This window comes from Crassostrea angulata, chromosome 1 (genome assembly GCF_025612915.1).
Source record: "Crassostrea angulata isolate pt1a10 chromosome 1, ASM2561291v2, whole genome shotgun sequence".
NCBI classification, from domain to species: Eukaryota; Metazoa; Mollusca; class Bivalvia; order Ostreida; family Ostreidae; genus Magallana; species Magallana angulata.
In genome coordinates this window covers 33169488-33185955 of record NC_069111.1, presented here as the reverse complement: position 1 = coordinate 33185955, position 16468 = coordinate 33169488, and the positions used below count along the sequence as shown (strand labels likewise).

The following is a 16468-nucleotide window of genomic DNA, read 5'->3' as shown; positions in this document are numbered from 1 at the left end:
GAATGGTCGAGAGTCTCGTAATGGCTGTTAACAAATAATTGATAAAAACTTGTAATGTGACACAAATTAAAGCTAGTAAAAGCGTTTCCAATAGAAAACATTCAATTCTGACTAGTTCCCTACTGCTGGAGCCGTAATATGCTTCGGAATGTTATCCATCGTTTAGCGGCAGATACCAAGATACCAATCAGTGACAATGCTTACTACACACAAACATGCAACTTCAGTGTACATAGTCGACAGTCGCAAAAGTCAGAAGAAAAATTTCCCTAAATGTTAGTAAACATTATGTGCATACACTGAACCTGAAAAGATTACTTAAGTATATTGCGAACACAGATGACCACTGTTCGTTCTATACAAATGGAGGTTAAGGTCATAGATGAAATCTGGTCCCCAGATAAGAGACTGAAGATAATAAATTTATTTTTGATAATATGAATTACTTGTGCCTGAATTTTAAAAAAAATGTTTTTTTGGTGTGTTTAGGTTTAATTATCCGCAGAGGAAATTTTCACTTAATTTGTTTAATTATTTTACAAGTAAAACTTGGAATTTGAGTACATTCTCAGTTGCGAAAAAATACGTATACTAAATTATTTATTTTTTCCGACATAAGATACGTGAACAGTATTAGTACTCATATAACCAAATTTAGATGCAAAACACTTTTTTTAAATTAATTTTTTATTAAGAAGCTTTTGGTCTTATAGATTAACATTCACTGTACATACTCACTCTGACTTATGACAAGATGGTGTTTCTTTATGTATTGAAAACGGAGATAAAAGTTTGTTTACGTTCAAAATGCTAATCAGATTTCAACGAAAAATCACTAATCTATTCAGGAAGATTATATCTTATACTAGATTCAAGAAAATGCGCCTTTAAAATTATTGATCATGAGATGCATTTGATTGTGCTTGCGCATCAACAATTGCTTTTATCGACAGTTTATCCAAATCTTTATAATAAAACTGCAGTTCAATTTAGTGTAATTAGAAATAGTTTGTCCGTCAGTTATTCTCTCTCTCTCTCTCTCTCTCTCTCTCTCTCTCTCTCTCTCTCTCTCTCTCTCTCTCTCTCTCTCTCTCTCTCTCTGTTCATTGGTATTGGACGTGAATTTGAATGCACTTTTTAGGAATCTCTTTCAAGGTCCTTGCCACATCTACCAATGATACTCATCATCCTACAAATCAATTTTTGCAATTAGTCATTCGAAATCAGTCGCTCTTTCTCATACAGTAAGGAAAAACAACACTTGACATGACGTCAAAATCACAATTATACTGAATAAAAATATCAAGATATGGTGCCAAATATTAATGATTAAGCCATGAAAAGGTTCAATGGTTTCGAAATAATAGGATATTTAATCTTTGAGAGAGAGAGAGAGAGAGAGAGAGAGAGAGAGAGAGAGATGTTAAATAATTGGGGAACATGTAACGATATTCTCAATGTTGTCTTCTCATTTTGTAATTTAAGCACTGAGATGATGCTGATTTTTTTTTGGAACTAGTTATCGGAATCCTGATGCAAAACTTTTACAATATCGGAAAATTTGCTTTTCTCTTGGTTTTCGTCACCAATGAGATACCTATTAACGTCGTTTTTTGACGACTTGTCATTTTTCCGCACGCATCGGAAATAATTTTTACCATTTCAAAGAGATATCAGAGAAAGGTAGCCCCCAGGACAAGCAAATAAAACTGATACGCGGGCTGTAGATTAAGCCGTTGGATTATTCTTAATTACACACCCCATCCTTAACGACTTTGGATGCTGAAGCCAAGAGTTTTGATTTTGATTTGCTGCTTTCTATGCAGCGAATTTCCACAGTCTGTTGGTCGGGCACGTATATCAAAGCACGCAGAGCTGATATTTTCTGTTATTTTGGAATTTCCCCCCAATATTCTTTGAGCTATGCAACAGGTCTTCCAAGGAATAACTGGACAATCAATACAGATTAATTGTTCCAACCGCGCATGTGCATAACTGGCTGAGCAAAACACCGATAGTTTACTTTCATGTTAACTCTGGGCCTAATTGATTGTGAATCCACTTCAATAAAGTTTGTTTTTCTCTCCGTGGAGCCAACCAGAGATTAAGATCTGCAAAAAGAACATGGCGGTCAACTAAGGCATCGGACATCTAACCCAGGTAAAAAAAATCTCTCCATACAATGTTTTATAGTTAGATGAAATGTAATTTGTTGGTTTGTAAACGTCGCGTCTTGTTTTTTTTTATCTGCCGACAGCATGCTGTGAAGTTGCTCTCGTAACGTTACGCAAAGAATCCCATGTTTTATCACCTGCTTAAACCGCACATGTTGCAAACATTGATCCTAAGCACGTGTATCAGAATTACAAGTCATACATATGTACATATGAATACATATTTCATCCCAAAATTTTTATTGTATTTTAAAGAATTTGGTGAATGTACTTATGGACGATTCCCCGAGTACTGCAATGATTACTACATACCGGTACATGTTCATGTACACAAACGGGTTTGTGCTCCCTCTGACGTTGTTTTTCTATTATTTGTTTTAATAATCATGAAAACACGTACTTTGAAAACGTCAGAAATGGCAATTTTCGTCAGTTTTGCATTGTTTATAGTATTTGACTTTTTTGGGGGGTTGAATGGGACACTAAGATATTGATACAAATAATGTATTTCACATTAAAACCCTTAACTTATTTCTTTTTTCAATCGACAGTATTTCGGATTAACTAAGTAAGCAGTTTAAGATTAATAAGATGCATGTAAGGTTAAAAAGTTGTGTAATTAGCTGTGTAATTATAATTGATAGCCAGTACGTAACAAAATACTGGTGTCGCATGTCTCCAAATGAATACATATATACATGTATCTTTATTGTTACAACTGTTTTAAATGCCACTAATTTACGAATAATGACAGACTCTCCAATAAATATATCAATTTTTATACATTCTATTATGTGAATTTTATATGTACAAGTAATACTAGTTGTTTAGTAAAAAAAAACCCACCACAAAACAAAACCAACAATCATCGGGTAAAAATATGCAATACAGGCACTGAGCTTTTGAATTTTGAATACATGTAAATTAATTGTCATTTCTCTTTTAATTTGATACATAATACATATAGTTTTGGGATAAAAATAATCATATTTCAGCCATACTAGTCGTATAATGCAAGTGATATCTAGAGCTCTGTTTGCTGTCCATAATGTAATACATTCATTCAATCTTTTGGGATACAATGGCCATTGAACATGGTTTTGAAGAATATATAGTTAGAGTATCGCAAAAGCCAGTCCCCTGATGTGTATACACTTAAAAACAAAACACCTTATCTCGCAGATTTTATTACAAACATGGAGCTAATTTGATGTATTTAAGCTCATATTCTATAATGGTGGAAAAGGAAATTGAAATTGAAAGCCCCGACGAATGCAGCGTTAATTCCAGGCACGTGGTTTCGTCGAAGTGTTGGAAATGGCCGTCTGAGTGGCGAGCGAAAAGTGATCACTTAAGAATATTCATTACTAATTTGAATACAATTTGTGATTTATTTACCATTGTTTGGACAGACAAATCAGAACTTATGGCATCGATTTTGGAAGTCTTAGAAAATCGGAGTAGCTTTTAGATTAGATTTAACATTTAAATGGTGCCTATGATTTCCTTTAACATAGAAAAATGTTTCTTCTTTCAAAATAATCAATTATGATTCAATCTGACTTGGACATTGTGTCTCCTGCGTTAAACGTATAAGTAAGTGCATATCAATAAAAAAGAAAAAAAAATCTACTCATCTTTGAATATGAAATACTAGAAAATATAAGAAATAATCTAAATTCAACGTAGAATGTTTGCATTCAATATCTGAAACAATTTTTTTTTTGGCAGTGAACATTGTGTTTTGAAGAGCAGTTGCTCTAATACTTATGTTCGAAATTTCAAAGGTTCACTAGAAAACATTCTTATTGAAAAATTTTTATGAGAGCATTTGCGAACTACTATGTTATGGTTTTAAGGAAGATAGAACTCAGGTGATTGGGAATAAGCACCTTCACCTAAGTCTTTATTAATACAGGTATCTGTCAATGAGTGCATGATTTTATATCATTTATAATTCAAAAACATCAGGGTTTACTTTGAATTCATCTCTGCGATGTCCTGACACAAAAGCTCGAAATGACTCCTTAATTTCAATTCGACTATCAGTCAGCATTTACTGACTGAAAATTAAGGAATGGTTGATGAGTAAACGACATCAACGCAATCAGTTGAAATTAATTGATTGCAAACACGGAAAACTGTTATTTATTTTAAAAAATACACAGTTCACAAAAAGAAAAAGAGTTTGTCAGCTTCATTTATAGTTGAAATCCGGTAAGTGATTGATCTTTTTTGTCATATTTTCAGAAGTAAGATTGATGATTTTCAACAAAAATGGCTATTATTTACAGTAACGTGATGCAGTTTTTTCACAAAACCGGTTGTTCATTCTTCGTACATTTCCACAACTGTCAGCTTAAATGCAATAGACCTATATAGGAAGAAACTGGTATATTTCATTTTTATGCAGTTCATGCACTGGACACACCAATAGCAGGCGATAACCCTGTATGTTTATATGCTTAACAAGAGTATTAACGCTTCAACATGAACTAAGCCAATAATTAAGACTTAAACCAATGGCCTACATCTGGAAAATGTCAGGACTACCGTCTACTCATCAAACTCTCGCCAACTTCTCGGGTTTCAGGTACAATAACTGCATTTAATCTAATGCAGGTCCCTGGTGCTTTCAGTTTCTATATGAAATTATACTGGTCTGTTGTATCGCATTTCATTTCAACCAGGATAAACATTGGATTGTATGAACAATGAATTAGCCTCGATTTCAATAGATATTTTTTATATCATTATTTCCTCTCTGTCTGTCTGTCTCTCTCTCTCTCTCTCCCTAAATGTGTTATTATATATAGTATTTCTATATAGTAAAATAAACATTAAACTTACTACATAAGTCGTTGCTGATTGTAAAAATCAAGGCAGAGTACAGAGTACAGTAGAAGCGAACTAAGGATGCAATTTGCGTCACGAGACTCTATTTCAACCTTCGAAATTTAATATTTAACATTTTTTTCATTCAGAAATACAGTAACTGTTTAATGCCAAATTCATTTTATATACAAATACCCATATACCTGACGTATATAATATCATAATGATTGACGTATGATTTTATATAGACATCATCAATATCATATTGCAGCAAGTTTTAATACATTATGAATATCTAACATGCCAGTATTGAAATGCGTACTTTTAACTTTGCGTTTAAGCAAAGTGCATGGTCGGTATGGAGAGTAACGAAATAACTAAATGTCTATAGTATTACCAAAACAAGTAAAATAATGACATTTCTCTATCGACTATGTCTAAAGCATGGTTAACCAAAGTTTGACCAAGGTCTTTTAGTTATTATGTTCCCTATATTCAGGCAATAAACAAGCGTTTATACAGTTTTTTTGTCTCTGATTGTACGGAAATATCCAATAGTAAGGACGTCCTTTTGCTGGTTAACTAAACATCTTCTATCCAAATTTGAGTACATGTAGATACATGTAACAGAACTGGTTGACACTCCTAAAATTAAGATATACATAATATTTCTTTAAAGTTATTATTTTCTTCTATAAAAAATTAACAGATGACTGATCTCAGGAATTAACAGTAGAGGAATTCGCAATGCTGAAATGCCCTTTACGGTTAAATAAACAGGAGTAATTATGTATGTACAGTTCAATCCCAATTTGGGTCCGGCAAGAGAATAAAGGGTTAATTTTGCGCGCTGATTAATTCCTTTAATGTCTGGTATGGACAGTTGATGGAACCATCCATTAGTTAGCTGACGCGTGTATGCGTGTCAGGCTGTCTGCTTCCTTTCTAGATCTGATGCCAGTAGTTCCGGTTCTCAGTCGGCCCCCTTTTTATCAAGGTCGATCGCCATAATTAATTTAAGGTCCAATCCTTTACTCAACGAAATCCAAGGAGTTTTCCCGTACTGAATACCCCCCGAAGGACTGTCCAATCTTGGATCTATGTATAAATAACATACACAGCACATGCAGCTGAAGCACGGCTTCAAGATTGAGGAAAAAAATCATTCATGAAGATTAATACGTTTTCCATATTTTAAAGGTATATGTGGCGTATTTGGAGTAAAATTTTTGACATGAGTTTGAGTAAAAATATATATTATGCTTCTTACATGTATAATCAGACAGTTCACAAACTCTAGGCCCATACAATATGGTTCTGTCTTTAGTTATTTGTCTCTAAACTTTGCTACACATCTGATGAATATTAATGTGATCCACCATTTATAACGCCACTGCGCATGAGTGCGGGAAAACCTAGCATTGAAAACACGATAGAATAACAGTTTGTTTACAAATTAGAATCACGTTTTTCATGTCTTATATTAGATTATTCTTACACAGGCACGTAGCATCAGGGGGGGGCCCACTTTTTCTCGCTGCAACAAATATTTTAAAATTTACATATAAAAAATGAATTATAATGGTGTTGGCCCCCCCCTCCACTTTTATGGAAGTTAGTAAAAAATTGATATGAAAATTAGGAAATGAGTAGTCAAATTGAAGGTCCCCCCCCCCCCCGGATTAGGAATTTCATGATTTGGAGGGAAAAATTTTTGGGTAGGGAAGAATGTTTTTTGGAAGTATAATTGAGTTGAGTCTACTCATCCCCCCCCCCCCCCCCCCCCACGGATTAGGATTTTGAAGATTTTTGGAAACTTTAAATTTCCTTTTTTTTTTGTTGCTTGTCAAGATTTTTTGGATGGGTCTGGCCCCCCCCCCCCCCCCCCCCCCACTTTCAAAAGCGATGCTACGTGCCTGTTACAGATGATACTCGAAGCATTATTATTCCGATAATCATAAATGTAGAACGATATAAATTGTTAATTATATGTAATAAAGATGAAACACGATTTTAGCATCATCGACACGGTAAACGTAGTAAATACCCATGCATGTACTGCGACTGTTTATTTATTCTTTATTCAAAAATTCCTCTAAACGAAAATCCACTTGTTAGTCTCCTACCGGTTTTCACCGGAGGGGACTATAGCTTTCTTCTGCGTCCGTCAGTCCGTCTGTCTGTCGGTCCGTCTGTCTGTCCCACTTCAGTTTTCCACTTTTTTTTCTTTATGCGTTTGACGAATGATATGAAACTTGCTGAACAGCTTCAAAATATCAAACTACAGATCATGTTTACACTTTTGTAGCGTCTGGTTGACATATTTTTGAGAAAAATAATTTTATATATTCAAATTTTTTAATGTTCGGGTTCGTTATCGGGCTCGGTGTGTATCAAATAAACGAGGAATGTATGTTGTCAGTAATAATATCGTGCATTACTTGGACCATTCCTTTTATTGTTTCTAACAAACAAATAAGTTCTGTAAAATAGTGTCAAGCATTGTGTTGTAAATTTTATCGACAGGGTTTTTTTGTATTATTACAATCGGGTTCGTTATCGGGTTGGTCTGTTGAGACGGTCAGAAATCTTTATGATATTATGCATAACAGTGCATTGTTTTCACAAATTTCTACAAACCGGTAGGGGACGTGTATTCCTTATGCAATACTCTAAGAATGCTTGTTGTTTATAACTTGCTAACGAACCTGACTATATAGAAATACCCCGACAATTTCATGATGGAAACTTAAGTTTAGTTCGGCTTTAATTCCTATTCTATCAATCTTCATGATCTCCGATGACAATCTTCCCTATGTTCCTATCCTTGTCAGTCTGTCTTTTTTTTCTTCCATTGCCAAATCTGTCAAACTTAACGGTATAACTATCTTTCTTGTCGTCGCCATTGTTGTTGATAGACCGGCTATGGGTGTCACGTGACCCATTTCAGGCGGGGTTATTCAAATCTTTTGTATTTTTTACCGTGCCGGTAAAAAATAAAAAAAATACTTTTTTTATTTCTTGAATGTTTGTTATGCGGTTGACTTATAAAGCGTAATTTGTGTGAAAGTCCTATCTTTAAGTAAAGAAATGAAGCAAATAATCAGATCTTAATATCGTTATTCACTAAAAATACGCCACATATACCTTTAACAGTCAGTTGATATAATTTTAAAATACAATTAAAGACGTGTATCGAAACGTACTTAAGCCAAATTATCATATATCTTTCAAATTTCAAAAGACAGACTGTCCTGGGGTGCTGTCTTGGAATGACAATTGTCATTCGAAAGACACGAGAAAATTTCATTTATAACATTGGTGTTATCTAAACTAGGTTTTTTCTTCTTCATCACTGTGGAAAAAAGCCGTCTTTGTGTTAATACCTTTGTCAACCAGCTCTGATAGATCTTGTCTCTTCCTGGTCGTTTGAAAGTAGCTTTCATTAACTAATGCATTGCTTTGCGATTATTCAGCAATTTTCACTAGGAGTAACCTATTCTGTTGAGTAGCGTCCGTTAATTTCACACAAAACAAAGAATTACGAGCGCTTTACGTGAAACTAATGTACTTTGCTGTGATGTGTAAAAATTACATACTTGACCTTAATCCTATCCGGTAAAATGCTGATTTGAAATTCCTACCAAATTTTTGTTTGATAAATAACTTTCCTTAAAATGAATTCTCAGAATATTGTGTCAAAATTACACCTCTATAACTGTTCCATTGATTATTGTCCTGTGTTTATGGTCCAGTCATGGATGTTTAGAAAGCAAGTACAGAAAGATTTAAATTAATTTTGGATCAAGACAAATTCGATCAATTCAAAGGAAACAGCAAACTTTGGGTGCAAATAGTGCTTTCAGTCTATTAATACTTCAATAGGCTATAAATTGCTATTTCTGTGTGTCGCAGAAGCAGATATTCCCCGCAAATCTCACATTACCCGTACTTGACACTTCTGCTTCTTAATATCTAAAATTCAGTGCGTTGAACTTTTGAAAAGCAAAGTTTTTTTTTTTTTTTTTCAAAATAACATTTGATACAAAATTTGAAGTATGTAGTTACATGTACATGTACATGTACATGCAGTAATTATTTTTACTTTAATCTGTAATATTAAAAAAAAAAAATGTTTCATTTCTGTTTTCCAAAAATAATTTCTGCGAAGATTTATTGTTCTTTTTATCTATATCTTATTTCAATGTACATTTACGCGAATGTACCAAATACTCTATAATTCCCAAGGTGGATCTGCCTATTTGAAAGGGTTGCGAAATTAATCGGCAATACCATGTAAGATGCATCTAAAAGGCGCGATAGTAGAAATTGATGACGGGACGGATCTCGACACTCTGGGTGATGTTTTGTTAGTCCACCAAGCAATAAAAGTTCTCCGAAAAGTGCAATATCTGACATTCGTTTGCCACACAGCAGTCTCAACTCTAATCAGTTAGTAATGCAAGAGGAAGCAAGAGAAAAATAAGGCAACCAAACAAAAACCGCGGCTTGTTTCCTAGCTATCTGACAAAAAGTCTTCTCAATATAAGATAATTTATCTTCACATCTTTAGCTAATTATTGCGAATATAAAAAGTAATTGATGTTTGTTTACATGAACATTTTCTTATTAAACGACAGATGATAATTTCACAAACTTCGGTTTGCTTGTACTTCTGATATTACGATGTTCATCGGTCTGTCACAGTCTTTGCCGAACCCCTCACCGATAAAATCCGAGGAATTGAGCAGAAACAAGTTATTATTTACATATCGATCTCCAACATCCTAACATCAAAGACTTTGTCCGACATTTGTACATGTTCTTTTTTATTGGATTACGAGAACAGACATAAACCGAATTTCTCATTGGACGAACCAAAAAATCTGACATGAGAATCGAGAAAGTTCTTGTGACCTTGTAGAGAAAAACACTGTCCAAAGTGCAAGAGAAAACGGAGACCAAAAGTAAAAGTGCACAACATGATTCAATGTACTTTACTTTTATTCTAATTATACACGTGTGTCTGAATTGTCAAAAAATAAAATAGTGTTTACTGAAATGACAGAATCCAGTAACCTTTGGCATATTTCACAATAATAAATGATAATCTATTTAACCCCAGGAATATGTATTCTTTTTTTACGAAAAATGTTTTAAAATCTATATTGTATATTAAATATTTATCCAATTGGTGTTCTTTTTCAGACATGAAGCGACAGAATGTACGAACGCTTTCTCTTATCGTCTGCACATTCACCTATCTTCTAATTGGTGCTGCTGTATTTGATGCTCTCGAGTCCGAAAACGAAATCAACCTTAAGAATGAGCTTTTACAACATGAAAAGAAAATGATAGAGAAATTTAATATCAGCGAAGAAGATTTCGAGAAAATTCGAATCAATGTTTTACATTCCAAACCGTACAAGGCTGGGGTACAGTGGAAATTCTCTGGAGCCCTATACTTCTCTCTTCTGGTTGTGTCCCTAATAGGTATAAACAAAATTAGAACAGATTGAATTCAGTATGCTGTTTGAACTCTAAGCTTGACATTTAAAAGTTCACTCATAAAAAAATTAGTCTTGGAAAGGAAATTCGATACTGTTGAATGTTTATTGCATGGTTGAAATTTATATCATATTACATTCTTCACTCGGTAGCTATTAATGGAAACAATGACTTATTTGTACTTGGCGTCGTTTCTTTGGGGAAGATTTAGATATAATAGCGCTTTATATAGCAGACACATCTGTCTTTCTAGAAATTTTAGTACATTTTCTCAACAATTTACCGAAGAAAACTGACAGTTCTGGCCATCAGATGAACTTCGGCAAGATAAACTAACAGATAAACGATAATTCATAGCTTAATATCTTAATTAATATCTTAATCAATATCACTTCTTGACGTCAGTGGGTTGCAGGTTAATTGGTCGTAAGCGAAATCCATCCGCATTCTTCAGTAATTGTTTGGACGCGCATTTTGTCTTGATCCGGCGTTGGTCGGAGGCAGCAACCCCAAGCTGTCTGTGATAAAAGTTTCAGATTGCAAGAACCGTTGCAGATACTATCAAACTAATACATGTATATTCCAGTTGTTGTCAGAACGGACAGATCGATAGTTCATAGTCGTGAGATGATGTCCCATTGTATCGGCAACGAACGTTAACTACTAGTATACATCATGCATGGATATTTCTTATCTTCTTTATAATGTGCTTCTCACTGACATTTCCGTAATCAGATTTATTTTGAACGGGCATTCTAATTTTGTGTTTAAATGAAGACAAAGGAGTAATTTGACGGTCGTTCGTCTTCCTTCCGTGCTGAGACCGATTTTAAGAAACAGTTATAATTTTCTTAAGCTTTTGAGCGGATTAGATTTAACGTGAATAATGAAATTCTAATTTTAGTACATGTACTTTAAGTATATAACTTATCGTAAAGACAATATTTCATGGAACATAGTTATAAAAAAGTCACTAATATCCAACTTTATTGCAGGCTATGGTCACAGCACTCCAAAGACTGTCTTCGGCAAACTATTCTGTATGGGGTACGCCCTTGCCGGAATCCCTCTTTGCATGATCATGTTTCAAAGTGTTGGTGAAAGACTCAATACATTTGTGACCTATATTCTGAAAAATATCAAAAAGTGTTTCAGGTTTAAAAAAACAGAGGTCTCTCAAACGGACGTTTTATTTATCACTCTAAGTCTGTCGTCCTTGATTTTAACAACCGGAACGTTGCTGTTTTCTGAACTAGAGAACTGGTCCATCGTTGACTCCGTGTATTACTGCTTTATTACACTCACGACCATCGGGTTCGGGGACTTCGTCGCCATGCAGAAGGATAACATCCTCCAGACACGTCCAGGATACGTATTATTTGTGCTGCTCTTCATCCTGATTGGGCTGACCGTCATCTCCGCAGCCATGAACCTGTTAGTTCTTCGTTGTTTGACTTTAAACAGCGAAGACGAAAAAAGGGACGAAATGGAGGCTGCAGAGGCCGCGCGAAATGCCGTGCGTTTGAATGGTGACGTCATCACCGGAAATGGCGGAGTAGTCTCAAATGCAAATGAGACACCGGAGTACCAAGACACCGTTTCCGTGTGTTCTTGTTCTTGTTACAAATGGCGATCGCCTAACAGCGGGAAAATATACAATTCGAACCCCAATATTAATCACGTGACGTCATTCAGTGTTGCTAAAGAGGATGAAATGTCAGAGGAAACAGACTCATTTCTTCAATGGCAGAGAGCAAAGCGAGCCTCCTTTTGAAGTGAAACAGTCAGCAAACACCACTTTGTGCCATATAAGATATAACTTAAAAGACGTACATGTACGCATAACATGCAAAATTCGAGCCTTAAAGTACATGTATAAATGTAGCTGCTATGTTCATGGCAATAAAAAAAAATCATAATAATGATATTATAATGAAAAGTTTTTTGTTGTTGTAGTTTTGTTAAGTTTCAATTTTTGTAAAAACAAGAAATGATATGAAAGTTGAAGAATAAGAAACTATATTAAATAAGGTTAATTCAATAAAATAAAACAAGCTTGATCAGACTCGCCTAACGATTATACAATTCGATATCTTAAAGATTTCTTGATTATTAGATTTATAGAGCCCGTATAATAATTACATTTAAATGTTTTGAAGGTAAAATCGTGTTTTTATTCTCAATATTCACTAGACCGACTACATATATTTTTGTTGTTGTTTGATTGGGATTTGTTTGCCTTTAATATTTCAGTTCTCTGGAATATTTTGACCCTTGATCATTAATTAACCTTTTGTTCATAGTACTCTTTTTATGGAAACGACGCCTGTTTGTTTAACAGCTAACAAATTAACCCTGTGCCGTTCTGCAGCCCCCTGACAGATTGGTGGATTCCGTTTCTGAATTTCTCGTTTCTGACCGACTAAATGTTGAACTGGTGTCTATCGACTTATTGGATTTCCGTGGAGTAAATGGGCGAGATATTGGTGTCCGTCATGCACTGTTAAACATGATGGGTTTTCTCTAGTTCGATTGGATTTTCTGTAAGATTGACCCTTTTAGCTCCCAAATTTGCTTATCAGAACACTTATCAGGACACATGCTACACTTTACGAAGGAAAAAGAAAGAAGCCTGAATTGATATATGTTTTTGAACTTATATGTAATGAAAATTACATATATAATAAATTCCAACGAATAAAAATTTTTGTTGTTGTTAAAATACGATTATGTGCGCGCTTCTGTTGACAACAACAAAAAAATTGCTTAATATTTTTAATCCATTAAAACAAAATTTTAAAATTTACCATTTATGTGAAATGTTTTTAATTTACTAATCTTTTTTAAATATATATCTTGCGCTTTCTTATATTGTATAAATGTAGGTTAGTAGTGTTTATTTAAAAAAAAATGCAACAAGGGCGATATAAGATAGAGAGTATTTGCAAATGGAAGAGGGATAACTCATTAAGCAAACCTATTCGTAATGTAAACTACTTGAAAAACTGCATTAAATATTGACAGATCAAATAAGAAAAAATAAATATCAAATCAAACTAATAAAGTAATATAATTACAGTTTTAAAATATTTTATTAACTCTGTTTCGAACCGTCATTTAATTTTTTTTTCATTTTCGGATAAAGATTTTACCATTCTTAAGGCTTGTTGATTCAAAGATTACTCACATCATATTCATTTACGTGCTATGATTTGCGTCTTTTATCTCATCACACAAAACACAGAGCTCTTAATTTGACCCATGTATTTAAAAATAAAAAATACACCGAAAACAAATTATGTATTTAAACAAGTGTTTGTCAACAACGACAGTAGTTCATGCAGCGCTAAATAAAAACCAAGAGTATTGATCGGAGCGGCTTCGCGCGGGACTTAGATTTCCACATTCGTCTTCAGTCTCGTTATCGTCTGCTACTTTCGATCGATACCAAATGGTTGTCAACATATGCACATGCTTATGTCTAATGAGTGCAAGATTCGTTATCCATCTTTAAATCTTGGACCACACGATGAAACGATAGTCTCCATTTACGACATCTTTACTGGGTGAGTATTAACACCCAAATCTGTTCTCTGTTTGCTCTCGTCCTTACTGCACCAGCAGTCATGTTTATTGTGCGGCAAATTAGACAGGATTTTTGATTGTGAATATAGATTGTTAATTGAACGGTTCATCTTGTTAAATATAGCTGAAGTTAGATTTATAAATATCCTAAAATCGATGTCAAAGATCTTCTTTTGATTGAGAGATGTTTGTTATTAGGGTGCTATGATGAACTGGTAGTCTACTCGCATTGATTTTTCTCTCATATTTATAGAACTTGTAACACACTGTTAACTAGATATCGATTTCTCCCTGTGTCGTGTTAGGTTTATATTCCCCCAGGATTTTCTCACAGCTTCACTCTATTACTCTTTATATTGTATCAAATAATTATTTCATTTGTCCAATGGTACATATGCATATTCAGAATACTTACACAGATGTTACAAAATTCGTTTATACAATTACAATGCTAAAACAGAATGATATATAAATGTGGAAATTTACTCTTAGGGTTACAATGTATATAAAAAATTTAAGTGCTTTCGTGCACCAAAAAATTCATCTGCTGACCTTATACTACAAGTACAAATGCTCGTGGGCCAGAGGCATGCCTATGGTCACTTATAATCTTTGTGTGACCATTTTCGAAATAAAAGTATTCACACAGAGTATAAATAAATAATCATGCAGAAAAACTAAAGTAAACATTCTGAAGCTCAAAATTTCGTTAGAAGAGAATTTGAAAAGAATCATATTGTAACCATTTTAGATCTCTCTTGGTCATCTGAGCCGTGAAGGATGAAGCGACAGAATGTCCGCACCTTGTCGCTGATCGTCTGTACCTTCACTTATCTCCTGATCGGAGCCGCAGTGTTTGATGCTCTCGAGTCTGAAAATGAGATAGAAATGAAGAGGAGTCTACTCAGCTACGAGGAGAAAATCATTGCTCAGTACAACATCTCGGATGAGGACTTCGAGAGAATCCGAGAAAACGCACTGCGGTCCAGACAATACAGGGTAGAAAACCAGTGGAAGTTTGTTGGCGCGCTCTACTTTTCCTTGGTAGTCTGCTCAGTAATTGGTAAGTTATTCATTCTTCCAACCGCAAAAATCACCATGAACCAGTATAAATCTAGACATTATTGGGTTAAAAATCTAACCGAATACATATAAAGAACTCAAGTTAATATTAATAATTTCATTTTTAGGTTATGGCCATAGTACCCCAAAAACTGTTCCAGGGAAGTTATTTTGTATGATATACGCGTTGGTTGGGATACCTTTATTCCTTATCATGTTTCAAAGTGTTGGCGAGCGTTTAAATACTTTTGTGACATTTTTACTCAAACATATCAAGAAGTGTTTCAGATGGAAAAACACCGAGGTATCACAGACTGATTTGATAGTTATAACTTTAATATTATCGACGATAATATTGACCACAGGTGCTCTATTATTCTCCAAATTCGAAGGATGGAAGCTTCTGGACGCTTTATATTATTGTTTTATAACCTTAACAACTATTGGATTCGGAGATTTTGTTGCCATGCAGCGCGATCATAACAACCCTGAGTATATAGTTCTCAGCTTGCTGTTCATCATTATTGGTTTAACTGTTATATCTGCAGCCATGAATCTTCTTGTATTACGATTCTTAACCATGAACACCGAGGATGAACGAAGAGACGAAATCGAGGCTGCCGTGGCTGCCCAGAATGCAGTTCGCCTCGAAGGTGACGTCATAACTGGAAATGGCGGTGTTGTGTCGAATGCTCAAGAGCGTCCAGAATTTCAAGAAGTATTGTCAGTTTGTTCGTGTTCTTGCTATAAATGGCGTTCCCCTAAAGACAAAATTTACAACTCCAATCCTAATTCTAATCACATTTCACCGTTTATACACTCAACTGTCAACATGTCTAATAAGGACGACGAACTGTCGGATGAGATGGAATCGTTTCTGGAATGGCAAAGAAATAAAAGAGCGTCGTTGTAGAATCGTTATGTAATGAAAAGAATGTTTTTGCGTAAATGTATCAGACACATTTGATATACAGTGATTCTTGGTGATTTATTCACACATGTAAAATGTTTATGCTTTACATAACACATGTACAATGTACACGTCAGATGTATTTCATAACATACACCAGTCTATTTTATGTAGTACGTAAATTGACATTTTCTGCAGATAGACGACACTGTTGTTCTTTTTTACTTAAAATAAAATAACTTTTCTTAGAGGTGCAAAAGGCATTAAAAAATGTTTTTCAAGGAGTCGACAATGTTTTGTCGGGACAATGAGAACACGTACATACTTATATTATATTATAATTTTGTATGAAATTGAGAATAAATATTAGAATAAAAGTTAATTCATTTAATTT

General features: G+C 34.3%; 2 protein-coding genes across 2 annotated transcripts; both read left to right on the top strand.

The window, feature by feature from the left end:
* The first annotated feature begins 1831 nt into the window (after positions 1 to 1831).
* Positions 1832 to 12456, top strand: LOC128186896 (two pore potassium channel protein sup-9-like). Its single transcript, XM_052856864.1, has 3 exons — positions 1832 to 2160; positions 10218 to 10502; positions 11513 to 12456. Exons 2-3 carry the CDS (start codon positions 10220 to 10222, stop codon positions 12289 to 12291), a joined length of 1062 nt encoding a protein of 353 aa, XP_052712824.1. The 5' UTR covers positions 1832 to 2160; positions 10218 to 10219; the 3' UTR covers positions 12292 to 12456.
* A 1447-nt stretch (positions 12457 to 13903) lies between these two features.
* LOC128163875 (two pore potassium channel protein sup-9-like) lies at positions 13904 to 16465 on the top strand. Its single transcript, XM_052827555.1, has 3 exons — positions 13904 to 14083; positions 14854 to 15165; positions 15293 to 16465. Exons 2-3 carry the CDS (start codon positions 14883 to 14885, stop codon positions 16075 to 16077), a joined length of 1068 nt encoding a protein of 355 aa, XP_052683515.1. The 5' UTR covers positions 13904 to 14083; positions 14854 to 14882; the 3' UTR covers positions 16078 to 16465.
* Positions 16466 to 16468: the final 3 nt, after the last annotated feature.

What these genes read in the sequence shown, in the direction of transcription:
- LOC128186896 (XM_052856864.1), top strand. Translation starts at nt 10,220, where the DNA reads ATGAAGCGACAGAATGTACGAACGCTTTCTCTTATCGTCTGCACATTC. An exon ending in TCTGGTTGTGTCCCTAATAG is followed by an intron (nt 10,503 to 11,512) that starts GTATAAACAAAA and finishes ACTTTATTGCAG; the next exon opens with GCTATGGTCACAGCACTCCA.
- LOC128163875 (XM_052827555.1), top strand. Translation starts at nt 14,883, where the DNA reads ATGAAGCGACAGAATGTCCGCACCTTGTCGCTGATCGTCTGTACCTTC. An exon ending in GGTAGTCTGCTCAGTAATTG is followed by an intron (nt 15,166 to 15,292) that starts GTAAGTTATTCA and finishes TTTCATTTTTAG; the next exon opens with GTTATGGCCATAGTACCCCA.